This window comes from Myiozetetes cayanensis, unplaced genomic scaffold (assembly GCF_022539395.1).
Source record: "Myiozetetes cayanensis isolate MyiCay16 unplaced genomic scaffold, myiCay2020 scf7, whole genome shotgun sequence".
In the NCBI taxonomy this organism is placed as follows: Eukaryota; Metazoa; Chordata; class Aves; order Passeriformes; family Tyrannidae; genus Myiozetetes; species Myiozetetes cayanensis.
Window position 1 is genome coordinate 49,737,402 of NW_026087964.1, and position 14,089 is coordinate 49,751,490.

Consider the following 14,089-nt stretch of genomic DNA (forward strand, 5'->3'; position numbering starts at 1 on the left):
ACAGCTTCCCAAGTTCATTTTTTTTTTTCAAATGAGGCCCAAAAGTGTGAGACCATCACAGACAAGTGAATCTGTGAGCTCTCACAGCACACTTTGAACCGCCACACCAGCATATTCTGCCTCGGCCTACTTTACACCACTTGCAGGTGATGCAGGATTTCACTTTACTGCTTAAGGGTGAAAGTCAGCCTCAGCCTCGATCAACCAACTCCAGTTCCACTTTAAGCAGTTTCCTGCACCGAGAGAGGAAAACATCACTGAACACTGGCCCCTTGCACAAAAACTATGTAACATATGACATCAGATCAAGACACAGAGAGGTGAACTTTCCTATCCACCCTGTCCTGAGCGTGTTCTGAACCTTTGCTTCACCTTGCCCTTCACATGTGGAAGAATGTCAACGACATTCTCAGTACTTGTCCCTCCCTCTCCTGGCTCTCACAGCCATGCTTTCTGATGACCACCCTTTACTTTGTCTACCTCTGCATCCCCATCTGTTCTCCTTGTGTTCTAATCCCCTACTCCTGCAACAGAGCTGCTCCTCATGATTTCCCATTTGACCATCACATCTCCTTCCTCTTCTGTCTCAGCTCCATGCCTGGGCTTTGCAGAAGCACCTGGAGCCACCTTTCCAAACCTTCTGCCTCAGGAAGGAATGAGCAATTTTAGGCTGTGAATATGATGAGCACTGAGAAAGGCAATCTCAGAACACAAATTTTTTTCTCTGTATTTTAAGAGTTACTAGATCAAGTTAAACATTTGTCTAAAATATCAACTCCAAAGAATAAGTATTTCGAAGCGCTCTTATTAGTTTCACAGGCTTGAAAATAATTTAAATCCATTTAAAAAAAATCTGTCTAACTTAAAAAGGTTGTCTAGAATAAATAAGACATTCTAACTTATGTTTTCCTGGAATAAAACATTTATTTTACAAATAAGTAGGCTTAAGTTTTAATCTCAGCCTGAGAGCCTTAGTATCTTCCTTAATTCTAATAATGAACAAGTGATAATAACTTCTAGTGCTTTACACTGTGTTACAAAAGATACTATTACAGTAAAGCAGACCTTGAAACTAACCCAATTTCTTTAATGCTGTAACTGAACCAGCACTCTCCATTACTCTAACCACTCATTAATTGCTAGGAAAAATGCTGGGTGACTGAGCTACTGGATCTTTATAAACAATTAAATTCACACTGATACAAAACATCTGCTAAAATCTGCTGCAAACCACTTCTACTTTGGGCAAGTATTCACAACGCTACATAAACATGTGGTTGCTGACAGCAGCAATCTTTATGAAAGACAAATTTTCAACGCAAACAGGCCCATGCAGCTTTTTTTTACTGTTAAATTTTTTACACAGAGAAAAGGAGAACAGCCCTGTAGCAAATATTTCTGCAAAGAATTAAGTTCAGGCAAAATCCGACAAGTTTAGAAAGGAATAGCTGTGTGACAGATGTTCTGTGAGAAGCCAAAGGCTTGGGGCAAAACGGATTTCTTTTGCAGCATACCTGTACCCTGCATTTTTTTCAAGTATCCTCCTCTTGTCTCCCCCCTCTCCCCTTTTAACACAACATACAAAGATCATTTTGTTTTCCTTAAAAATCTGTTTAGTATCTCTTGCTATTTTGTGGTAAAATATTTTGCACATCACATAATAAACGTTATTGTTTTACACATATGGAAGAATTTCAAGCATACATCAGTGGGGGAGGTTTCAGAACAAATACTGAAAATAAAACACACCAACTACTCTGTAAGAGGGCCTGTGCACAGTTACTGCTTTAAAATCCAAACCATTAATTTAATAAATAATTAAATAAAGACAAGCTGCCTTAACACACTTCAAGTTTCTTACCAGGACATTGCTCTTATCGCATTTGATGTCTTGCAGTTCACTGGAACTGTATGAAATGCAAAGGCAACAAACAAACTATGGAAAATGTTTGAAAGTAACATCCCAGTGACAGTAGATAAGGTACTTACCAACAGGTATTGCTTTCCCTTCTGTGGTGGATTGTGGTTCAGCCTTCTGATGCTTTATCTTTTTATTTATAAAAACAGAGCAGCTCGCTCCACTAAACATGGCTGCACTGCTTAGCCAGCAAAACCATGCTAGAGACTAAAGCCGCAGTAGGTTATAAAAAAAAAACAAATACAAACAAAAAAAAAAGAAAAAGAGAGCGACCATCCTTGCATGAAACTGAAAATATCCATGCTGGCTCCTTCAGTCATGGAGCTACTCTGGAAGCTGCTGCTGCAATACAAGTGCCTGCAGTAAAGGTCCTGCCACGTTCTTCCCTCCTGCATCGGTTTTCAGCCACAAGAGCTCAGAACAGGCTAGCAAACACACTCCTTCCCAAGTGAAAGCTCTAATTTCTTCTTCTGCAGTGAAATCAACCAACTTTCTATGCTACAGAGTGAGTGACAGTAATGTCAGCCAATCAGCTTGAGTTTTCCACAAAAATCACCCCTTAATTCATTCAAAATCAGGTCATATGACACTATTTGAAATGCTATTGGCTTAGGAGGAACACAGCATTTTAGCCTAATCAGGATAAGGCCACCCATCTAAGCCTCCCTAGGCTGAAGCCACCTTGACTCTAGGCAGGCTGGGGATAGGGAAAGAAGAATGCAGACCTACCAGAGCCTCCCAGGTGTTAAAGGGCCGGAGCGCGATTATCTTCTGAGCCTTTTTCTGAGAACACTGGGGGATCAAAGTCAGTTCACCCGGGGAAGCATCCTGCAGGAAGCTGAGGATTTTCACTTTGTAGCCATCTTCCATCACTTCATCAGCACCACCATAGTCCTCGTCGAGGGAGCTACCACCGTCTTCGGAAGCTGACTCGTCCTCTGAGCCTTGTGTTTCTCTTGTAATATTCCAAATGCTCCTTTTGGTTTTGGCCTTTTTCTGAAAGCCATTCTGCTCTTTCTCAGGTTTCTGCTTTGTCTTCTCTTTGCTCTCATCACTTGTGCTCTTGGTGGAGGCTTTGGTCAAGTTAGAAGTTTTTCTTCTGGGAGAAAATCCCATTTCTGTGCATGCAATATGGAAGGCAACAAGTCAATGCATACTGGTTAAGGGAGAATGAAAACCCACACTGTTCTTCCGATATGAAACCTATAAGACACAATTCTAGTATTTCATACACAAGAACTCAACAGGAGGTGTTACTGAGAGAAAAGAAAAGCAAGTCTTTATAAAAAATGCAAGTCTGTATAAAACACGTCAGTAGATCCAACTGTGAGTATAAGCAATACTCATTTGTATAATGCTCAAATAGCAGAAGGTTTTAAGCAACTATCTTAAAATACAGATGATCAATGTTGTATAATATTTGTGAGCTTCAGAAGTAAGAGCAAACAGTTAAGAACTCTGATGTATCACAAGGGTAAGATACTGGTCACACTGCACACAACTGCAGAGATATTAATTCTGTTGATTTGACAAAACAAGCCTTCTTTCATGATGAAAATTATATATTTTTTAAATTTTAATGCATTGTAGTACAGTATTAGAGGTGGGACAATGAAAACATACACTTGTTAAGGAAACTCAAAGAACGAGGTATTGCCGACCAAATAACCCTACTGTGTTAAAATAAGACAGAAGTTATTTAACTGAACATGAGCAAGTAGTTTTCAGAAGTGATTTGTGGGGGGTTTTTTTCCCCTCATGGGAAGAGAGCAGTTGAAGTTTGTCTGCCCAATCCCAGCTTGCTGCTGGTTGATTCCAACCCTGATGTCTACCTCTTCAGAAGCAGCAGTAAGGAGACAACTTCATGCACACTGACAGCTCTCTCCACTTCCAAATAAGAACAATGCCCTACCCCAACTACACTTAAATAGCTGATACAGCAAAACACATGCATGTCTGACAGCTGTCTTACACACTGAAATGCACTCAACTCATTAATAGTATTTAAGTTCTAACTTGCAGATTTACTTGGAATGACTGTTTTTGCTCCCTGCCACATCTAAAGTAGTGGTATTTACAAATGAGTTGTATAATTTAAGGCCTATTTCCAGTATTTTTCTCTCCCAGAATATATTTTAAAAGGACAAAATGGCATGTCACTTGCCACCTATGCAGTTATCTGCAGTTACTGGTTCAGAAATCAGTAATTTACAAATTATTCCAGTTAAAAAACAAACTTATTTTTAAACAAGCAGGAAGGGGGCAGGTGTCAGCTTTGACACATTTCAAAATACATTTTTTAAGACATACCCATAGGTAATCACAACTTTTTATGAATATCTGTATTAGCAGGGCAAAGATATTTATCTCTACTTACAGAGTAAAAGATGAAAATACAGAAAAATTGAGTTTCCTTCTCCTATCCTGCCCATAATACTAATTTCAAGTATAAGTGCAAGTTTCCAGGCATGGTGCTGTCAGGACTGTCATCGCTGGACATTAGAAAATATTTGCATCACAAGTCTGTTTTGTCTTGGAATAAAATGGATTATAAATCTGTCTTTACCCTCATCATCTGCAAATATTGTCAGGGCCTCCAGTGCTTCATCATACACCCAGTTATGTTCCTCAAGTACTTCTCTTATTTCCTAGTAAAAAAAACAAGACATTCTGTATTGTGGTGACATAAGCACAAGCTAAATTTCTGTGCCTAATAACATTAAGGCAAAGAAAAACCCTGCAAGTCACATGATTCAAAATAAAGGAAATGCAAAGCAGAAAACCCCTCAGTTTCTCCTTACACACTCAGTGTAGGCAGAGCTGCACTCCACTTTCGAAAAGTGTAAGAATACACAAACAAGCTTTGCTTCCAACAATTTAAAGCACAGTATTGAAGGGCCTCCATCAGTTGCTGGTTATCAGGTATTAAAGTAATATAAAGTGCACAATGTATCTAATGGTCCCGGGGGTGGGGGTGGGAAGAATGTGTGCCAGAGGGAGGGATAATTTCCCCATGCATACTTATAAAAGGTCATCAAATTTAACTACACCAGGTTGTCACAGGGCCAGAAAAGAAGGATAAGAAGTTCCATATAGTCCCAACCACATGCAACTGCTCTCAGTTGAGGACATGTTACATTCCAAAAGCAGCAAAGGCTTTCCTACCCTGGGCTCTTTGCAAGAGTGCTGCTGGTGTAAGAACTGTTTCATTAGGCCTATCAACAGCTGCAATTTTCTTAAAAAGTCAAAACCTGACATGCCATCAGGGAACAGGAGCTCACCTCCTTATCCAATCCAGGGAATATCTTTTGAAGCCTCTTCACAAGCATCTCTTGCCTCTCCCATTGTCTTTGGGGTTCTGAGTCATCAAGCTATGTTAAAAAAAGAAATCTGTTAGGCTGAATATAAATTACAAGTATAGAAACACAAGAAAACCTAATCAATATTGCCTATCCTTAAAGAGGTGCTCTAAATGACAAAAGGAGTTAAGATGAATTTAAGTTGAAGTGACTCCTCATACCTAGTTAATGATCAAAAAAGACCAAAAAACTTCATACGTCTAGAAACTGCCTTCAGTCATGAAGAACTGGTACTCTACTTGATAAGCATACACAGTGCAAGTTATACACAAAAATGTAAATAATTTAGAACTATCTAGTTTGTTTTTCTTTAAAAACAAAAGTCATTCGTAATTCTGGATGATATTTAAAGCAGAAGATGGCAAGGTTGACAGATTAGATTACCAAGCATGCAGTATTTAACACATGAAAGCCTACAAACATGTCAAATGGTGTGTTTATAGTGAGATTCATGGGTAAAAAAATCCACAAATATTATGCCATAGCATCATGAAGTCACCTCAAAAGCTGGCAAAAGTTTTCATCAACAATAGCTTCACTAACAGCTACTACCAGCCTGCAAAATGGGGGGTTTCTTACAAACAAGTGCCAAAACTTCCACATGCCATAAGCTGCTCCATTTTGTATTCACCACGAAGAACTACACAAGTTTCTTCATAGAGCTTTGAATGCAAAGTGGTTACAGATCTACTCATCTAGAGCAGAGATACCAACAGGTTTGATCAATATTTACTTTGCTGAATGGTGCTATTTGCTGAAAGAGCACAGACCAGATCACCCAGAAACACTCTGAGTAAGAGAGGACATTATTCCTTTCCTCAGTGAGCCTACATTAGTCCTTTCCTCAGTGAGTCTACAATGCCATTAAGAGTGCAGTTACAGTCCATACAAAGCTGGTCAAGTATGCTCTAGTCTTAGGAACTAGAGGCAAAAGCAAGAGAAAGGAAAAATATCCTGAAAGTTGTCTCACTATAGTTCTCTATAACGAGTTCTAAAACCCCATGTTCCAGATTTGTTTTTTCCAATCCTTCCCCTTTTAATTGTCATAAAACTGTTAAGAACAGAAATCAAACTGCTGCATGAAACCATGTCCAGTGAAGCATTGTTTGCTAGGTTGCTTGAGTAACAATTCAGTAAATTCTCCTTTTATAACCTAACCCAGGGGTTTGGTGAGGAGGAAAAAACCCAACTCATCTCTCTCTTTCTGGAAGAAGGGGACTATACATGTAATATTATTTTTGCTTTAATGGAAAACTGCATTTTCTTTATTTGGTTCTGACTGAGGACAATATTAGCCTAAATTTCAACACAAAACCAGTCACTCTCCACCAACCAGCCTCCAGTATTAACTGTGGAATGCCCTTTATCTACCATAAATGTTTTTCAAGGATGTCTATTGGGATGCCTGGGAGATGGCCTCAGGACAGCACTGTAGGACTGTGCAAATCTGCCAAATACCAACCTGAATGCACCAGGATCACGACACAGTTCCTATTTATTAGCAGAAGTCAAAGTAATCATTCCTTTCAAGGTAATCACTATTTTTAAAGATTTCCTTAAGTCATAGTTTCAAATATAAGCAACATTTCCTCTACTATTCCTCTACTGTTACAGAGAGTAACAGTAGCAACAGATATTAACTTCATCTGTTTGAGGAAACATAAGGAATGACCCGACGAGTCAAAGTGATCCATATCCTGTAATTCCCACTAACATCAGCAAAAACTGAATGGTACTCAGTACCTCACATACTGCTATCTGCCATCAAACACTTCCACTGAAGCAGGGAAATAAGTACTGTGATACAAGTCCACCAGCACTAAGGAACAAAGCAGGTAAACCCACTAAGACTGGCAAGAATAAGGAAGTAGAAAAACCTCATTCAGATGGCAAGATCTGAATTGGACTGGATTTTCTGGTAAGAGACAGACCAAGTCAGGTAGTTCCATTTATTTTACAATGAACAGAGAGAAAAAAACCACAGTACTTACATAACTAGCTTTGGACTTCTTTGCAACTTGCTCCTTCCTGGTTTTGTAATTTGTGGGAGAATCTCTTACTTTCCTTTTACCAGAGGCAGCTTCAAAAAGAATTGAGACAGGAAACAAGAATTAATTATTTTCACTACATTCACCCCAAAACAGTAGGATAATTATCAAGCACCTACACTGCAGTAGCTATTAATGACCTGCACTATGTGTTTATCAATCTCCATGATAAGTTTCCTACTATAGCCCACAGATACACTGAAACTTGAAGCAAAGCAGCTGCTTGAAAGTACATGTTTATTTACCTGTAAGTTTTCTTTAGTGGTTTGGCAATTAATCAAGCAGTTGCCTCTCATATATATAACAACTGAAATAGCATTTTATTATACTGGTTTTTATATTTGCCACATGTTTCTGCACATAAGTTGCGTAAAGGTATATCTGTCTGATTTTATTCAAGCATGTATTTAATCCAGGCTGAATCCCATCTGTGGGTTGGAATATGTACATCACTGACAATTTTGAAGTGCTGATGACTGATTTCTGGCTCAGGTGCACACCAAAGAGGTTACCAAACACTTGTTAACATTAAATCCAGATGTCTGAAAGAAAATTATGCATATCAAGTCTGCGATAACCTTATTACTTATGAATACATCCATATGAGCCATAATTTTCTGAATATCTTTGGGGCCTGGTGATTATCAAGAGATTATCATCTCAGCAATGAGACCTGCCCAGCCAGGTGCATTTTCAGACTGTGCACAGCTCACAAAGGTACAAACACGTTACCACTGTTGCTGCACAACACCTTTGCTTGAAGTAGCATTATCAGAACAAATCAGTAAAAATTCCTAGTCCATGATCTGAAATTGTACTGAGAGTTAAACATTTTTTGGAAGAGTAGCTGCCTGCAGAGCTTTCATGTCTTGATATCAGCATCTCAGGCCAACCTCCCCTCCCAGTCTGCCACAGGAGACCAGTGAACAAGCACATGTGCACACACAAAAAGCACACTTGTTTTCCCAGACCAAGAGACTGTCTGTCTGGATGATGAAAATAGTTTTAGTTTGGAAAATTAAGTAGCCATATCTTTACACTAGAAGATATTTTGTGTAGAAATACTTTCAAAGACATTTTCTGCTGAACTCATTCACTCCAACATCAGAGATGTGACATACAAATATTTAAAACATAAATCATTTAAACATCCCACAGGCAGAAAACTATAAGCAATTCTTCCTTAAAGGATCTAGCAAGAGATAGCAGAAAACACTACAATTTTTCTTCAAAACTCTCTGTATTTATATACGTAGGTAAAAATATCATGGAATCATAGAATGGTTTGGGTTGGAAGGGAGCTTAAAGACCATCTAGTTCTAACCCTTCTGCCATGGGCAGGGACACCTTTCCACTAGACCAGATTTCTCAGAGCTCCATCCAGTCTGGTCTTGAATACTTCCAGGGATGGGGCATCCACAGCTTCTCTGGGCAGTCTGTTCCAGTGCCTCACCATCCTGACAATATGGCATTTCTTTTTAACATCTAAGCTAAACCTACTCTCTTTCAGCTTAAAGCCATTCTCCCTTGTCCCATCACTACATTCTCTTGTCAGAAGTCCCCCTCTGTCTTTCCTGTACATTCCCTTCAGGTACGGAAGGATGCAACATATACAAGAGGCAATTCAAAGAAAGCATCCAGAGAACATGCCAGGTGGGTCTCCTTCACCATTCAGACCTTGACCTTTCTGTCCAAGACCTAATTTAAACAATATCACCAGGAGAAGATATGCTTCTAGTTTAAGTCTGAGAAATCTGTGATGTTCTTGACAGCAAAGCTAAGACCTGTCAGGCTGCTGTTGGGTCAAGCACTGGAAGCCATTGGAGGTCTCATGTTATTACTGCTTATGCTTAATTAAAACTGCATTCAGGATAGACAATTCTGAATACAACCAGTGAGCCTGCAAACCTCTTTGCCCTTAAAAAAAAATACAAGGGCTTTATATAAGAGTATTTCAAAGACTTTCCTGCTCTTAGGTCATGCGCTGAACACTCAATAGTATTTGAAGAAAGCCTTGTTGTGAGTAATTTTAGAGGGCAATTAAACCACAACAAAGGATCTGGATAACCATGGTCTCAGGAACCCATCAACACACAGAATTGTTTTAAAATAACTTGTGGTCTTTTGAAACCTGTTTGCAAATGACAAAAATGCCAACTTTCTTTAGACATTTACTTTGTGAAGTAGACCTAATTATTCCTTTCTGTGCTAAGGAAGCATACAGCTGAGGGGATGAGGAAACTCTTCTACTGCTAGATGGGAACCATCTTTGGAGTGGAGACAGGGCACACCAGGCCTTCCAAAGATTCCAGAGGAATCTTTGTTCTTTCCATAAATTTTATAACTATTGAGCAATGAGAAAAGCAAATTTTAGAGAAGCATTTCTAATTACTTACACTGGTATTTACTGCTACCTCTACAAAAAAAAAAAATATAAATCTTTATTTCTGTGACTTCCTCTGCTACTACACTTCTGACTGCTCAAGAAACAGTGAACATCAGACAGACAGATTAACATGAGGTTTCAGCTCAGAAGCACCCTCACTGATTTCATGGTTTTCAAGGTGTACAGAAGACACCATGAGAAAAAAATCACAACAGCGGGTAATACTACAGCTTCATATCTTTCTTCACACAGATTTTCAGTGTGTCACATCTAATCTTCATACCTGTAAAAAGTCTGTCATGCTTCTTGTTTTAGTTATAAATATTGAATCCAAGCTATAAATACAAGTTTTTGTCTTTTTGAAAGGACAGAAAAATTCAAGGATGTCTTGGTCACACTTTTTTAGCAAAGCCATGCTTCACAAGACGGCATCTCACCCTGACCTCTCACACAGTCAACATTTCACAACAAGCAAAGTGTACCATAAATTGACATAAATAAGCAGATGTTCAGTAATGTCTCCATTTTTTAAAAAATGTGTCCAAAGTGAGGTGATTTATACTATCACATTCAGGCATTCTTACTCCTAACTAAATATTTTATACAACAGCTGTGATTAGTGAGAATTTTGCTGCCAAGATTTTTCTGTGGGCTCATATTGAAAGGATGTGAAACAACATTCTTAGATCAACAAAACATGGCCAAAAGGCAAGGCCTACATACCAGAAATCAAAGTGTTTTAGTTCAAACACTGTGGACTGCGACAAAGTTTAAGGACATGTATTAGCCTAAATTGGTTTAATATTAATCGAAACTCTTGAAAAGTAATCAGTCTTCCAGGAAGGGATTTTCCAGGAACAGAAGTACTCAGAAGTAGTGTGCTTCTCAAAAATATACCAGCATACAAGAAATTCAATCTATAGAATCTGGCCATGCACACATTGATAACCCCAAACGTTGGTCTGGTTGGGTTAAAAAAAAAATCCATCAAACAACATAAACACAAAAGCAACCTTCACTAAAATTATCCTGAATGTTCTTAAAGCTTTCTGATAATGGTTAAAAATCTTTGAATTTGTACAGAAAAATCAGAAGATGAAAATACAGCAAGGACGACAGGGGGAACAGAATAAGCAAAAACTTTTGTACTTTAAAAAGGCAGTAAAGGTGTTCTTCCTCAGCCTCCAAATCCATAGGATACTGCATGAAGACACATGAACCACTCAGAAAAACTAAAATAATCAAGAGTGATCAAAAATAGCTTTTTCCTTTGTATCCATGAAGATCTCTCAGGAAAACCATGGAAAATCAAACTGTAAACAGATGGTGGTCTAGCTTTTTATAATGACATCAGAATTCATATCAATCTTCCACTCTTCCCCACCAGTTCCAACAAATCAGTCAAAAAGATTAGTATAAGACAAAAAAGATTTAATTCTGGACTTGGGTGATGTCAAGAAACAAATGAAGAATTATGGCCCTTTACCACTTCTAACACTTTCAACGCTCCCACACCATGTGCTGGGTGTTTTGTCTTGATATCAGTATGAGACTGTATAAATTCAGGTGCAGAACAAACACCCTTAAATAAGCTCTGAGGGTTCAAAAGCATGCTTTGGGTGACATTTTGCTAGAGAACCCTGAGGATCTGTCTAATGTTCAGGGCTAACAGTTCTTATTCAGAATTACAAGCAAGTCTTGAAATCAACCTGAACAGAAAACTGTGACAGGCCTTGATAAAAAAAGATCTAGTTATGAATAGATATATATACTACAGTATGTTTTTTCCATACTATCAGATTTCTCACCTACAACATTCAGAATTACTGCTGCTAACCCATAACTATTTGCCTCAAGTTCTGGGCAAAGAAGGAATCAGCAAGAACAGAAATCACTTAAGGATCCATATATATGAAGCAATCCTGAGCTTCACACAACAGATTCTCCTTTATTGCCTTATCTATGGATTTTGGTCGACATCCTCTTCCCATCTTTCCCTTGCAAAGCCTGTAACTTCAATTTGGGTTATTAGAATAAACAGTGTAACTTTTAGCACATAATTCGCCACTTTTAAAACACCTTCCAATCAAGTTCACAAAATTAGCTACAGCTTCTGAACTTTAGGTTTTGTTTTCATTTGCGGTTTTTGTTTGTTTGTTTGTTTTGTTAAACATACCTTTGTCATTGAGCTTCAAACCAGCAGCTACTGCTTCTTCCATTGTGCTTGACGAGTCTATCAACTGCAAAACAAAAAAGTCAACTGCTAAGTGGAGAAATTGAATCCAGTTGAACAGAGGAAGACACTGCTGGATCAGCGTGAATGAAATACACTTTAAAAAAGCCACCCCAAATACACATGTACTATGAAATCCAAGATCAAAATCAATAGGTACCACATAAGCTGTGTTTGGAAACAGTTTAAAACACATACTGGAAAGCATTTTAAATACAATCTTATTATCACTTTTTCCCTACTTCACAAACATACCTGCAGGTTTACTTAAAAAGCATTTTTTTCAATGTCTATTCAGTGCTATTATCATAAAACAAGATGAAACAAAAAACTAATTTATTAACTCACAAAATGTCTGTATATTGTTATGTCACACTGCTCTATTTCCTGTAAGTAACATGCATGAAACTTCTAAACATGCCTCAAAGTTTGTCTATACTTCCCTGCAGTCCTAGATTCTTTCTCCATCCACATATAATTTCAATAGATCTTGTTTACAAATTCTACATCGATACTTTTAGAATGCTTTTTGCAAGTGAGATAACTACAACAAAAGCAAATGGCCTAAAGGTTTCGGATACAAAAAAATCCACAAAAAAATGAAGTTACAAGGAATCCTGATGCCCAAGTATCTGTCAACGTTTGGAAACAGCATCTTACAATTTTGCTGTAAACATACAATTTCCTTTTCAAAAGGCTCACGATTTTTCCTTAGTAGCCTTCAACAGTTTGTCAGGTTTGCAAGGTTTAATCACGACAGACTGTTCTAGATCCTTTAGATCTAGATCCTCTAGATCAATAGATTTGCCTGATATGCCTCTGTCCTCCTTCAAAAATACTGCAACTATGTAACTGTGGACGAAAACTTGCACAGCCTCAATTTCCTACTAAGTCCTGCTGATACAGGATCTATCTCACATTCTCCTGAAAACAAACACCACCAGTACTACATACTGCCCAGCAGCCAAGTCACAAAGCAGCAGTCAGACAGGCCGCATATCATTTCTAGCTAGTTCTTAAGTGACAACAAACTGTCATCTGTCTCTGGTTCAAGTAATTCTACATAGCCAAAAACTGAAAAAATACACAAACAATAAAAATTTTATTGCAATGTTCAGGAGAAAAATTCCAAAACTGCTACTTGCAACCCTTTCCTAAAGTAAAGGGAGCCTAAACATACTGCTTGATCTACTGGGAAACAAAACACTCAGAAAGGAACACCAGGAAAATATCTGTGTTTCTTTAATGCCATTTCAACAACCAGGAAACTTAACAGATTAATTGAAACACGTTTAGCTTTGAAAACTAAGCTAGTGAAAACCTAGTTACAGATCAGTACTGAAAAGTAGCCTTGCTAAAAATACATTTTACTGTACGGAGGGTAATTTACTGTAATGAATTACCACAGTGTTCCAGTAGGTTTGTGCTGTACATTGGACAATGGTCAAGAGTACCTCACATTCACATGTCAGCATAATCAGAATAAATGATAGTAAGCTGAAACTTATGCTTTTACCCCTCACTGGAAGTACTAAAGTCTTTGCATGTTAAATGTCATAAATGCAGGGGTGCAATGTTTTGTCTGCTGGAGAAGATGGAAATGATTCCACTCATTCTGCCTTTAATCAGTTAGCTGCACTTGGGCAATGGCAGTTACCAATAGTTATCAACAAAACCAGCTATAATTAAGCTTAAATGCCACAACATAAAGAAATAATAGAAAAATATCCTATACACTGAAAGAATCAACTGTTGTTGAACTTACCCAAAGTTATTTATATAAAGTGTCTGGGTATATATTCTACTTTTTTACATATCTAAGTGCCCATGTACGCATTCACATGTATATGGAAGCATTACATGGCTGTACTTCCCTTAAAATATGTTACTTTTATACACTCTATTGATTTCAACAAAACAACAATTAAGACTTGTACTGTGTTTGAGTGGCAAGGTTTTATAGCAGAGCAGCTATAGGGGTGTCTTCTTCCATGAGGAGCTGCCAGAAGCTGCCCCCATGTCCGACAGAGCCAATGCCAGTTGGCCCCAAGACAGACCCACCACTGGTCAAGTCCATCAGCGACAGTGGCAGCACCTCTGGATAACAGAGGAAGGGGTTGGGGGGGAGCACAGAGGGACACATGT

General features: G+C 38.3%; 1 protein-coding gene across 1 annotated transcript in view; it reads right to left on the minus strand.

Moving 5' to 3' along the window:
- The window catches only part of SMARCAD1 (SWI/SNF-related, matrix-associated actin-dependent regulator of chromatin, subfamily a, containing DEAD/H box 1), a 40,739-nt gene that overhangs the window by 14,389 nt on the left and 12,261 nt on the right, over positions 1–14,089 (minus strand). Inside the window, exons 5-9 of the mRNA XM_050338464.1 lie at positions 11,888–11,951; positions 7,269–7,357; positions 5,200–5,289; positions 4,485–4,566; positions 2,648–3,036 (exon numbers count right to left, since the gene is read on the minus strand). Of these exons, the coding sequence (XP_050194421.1) occupies positions 2,648–3,036; positions 4,485–4,566; positions 5,200–5,289; positions 7,269–7,357; positions 11,888–11,951 (714 nt within the window). The remainder of the gene's footprint in view (positions 1–2,647; positions 3,037–4,484; positions 4,567–5,199; positions 5,290–7,268; positions 7,358–11,887; positions 11,952–14,089) is intronic.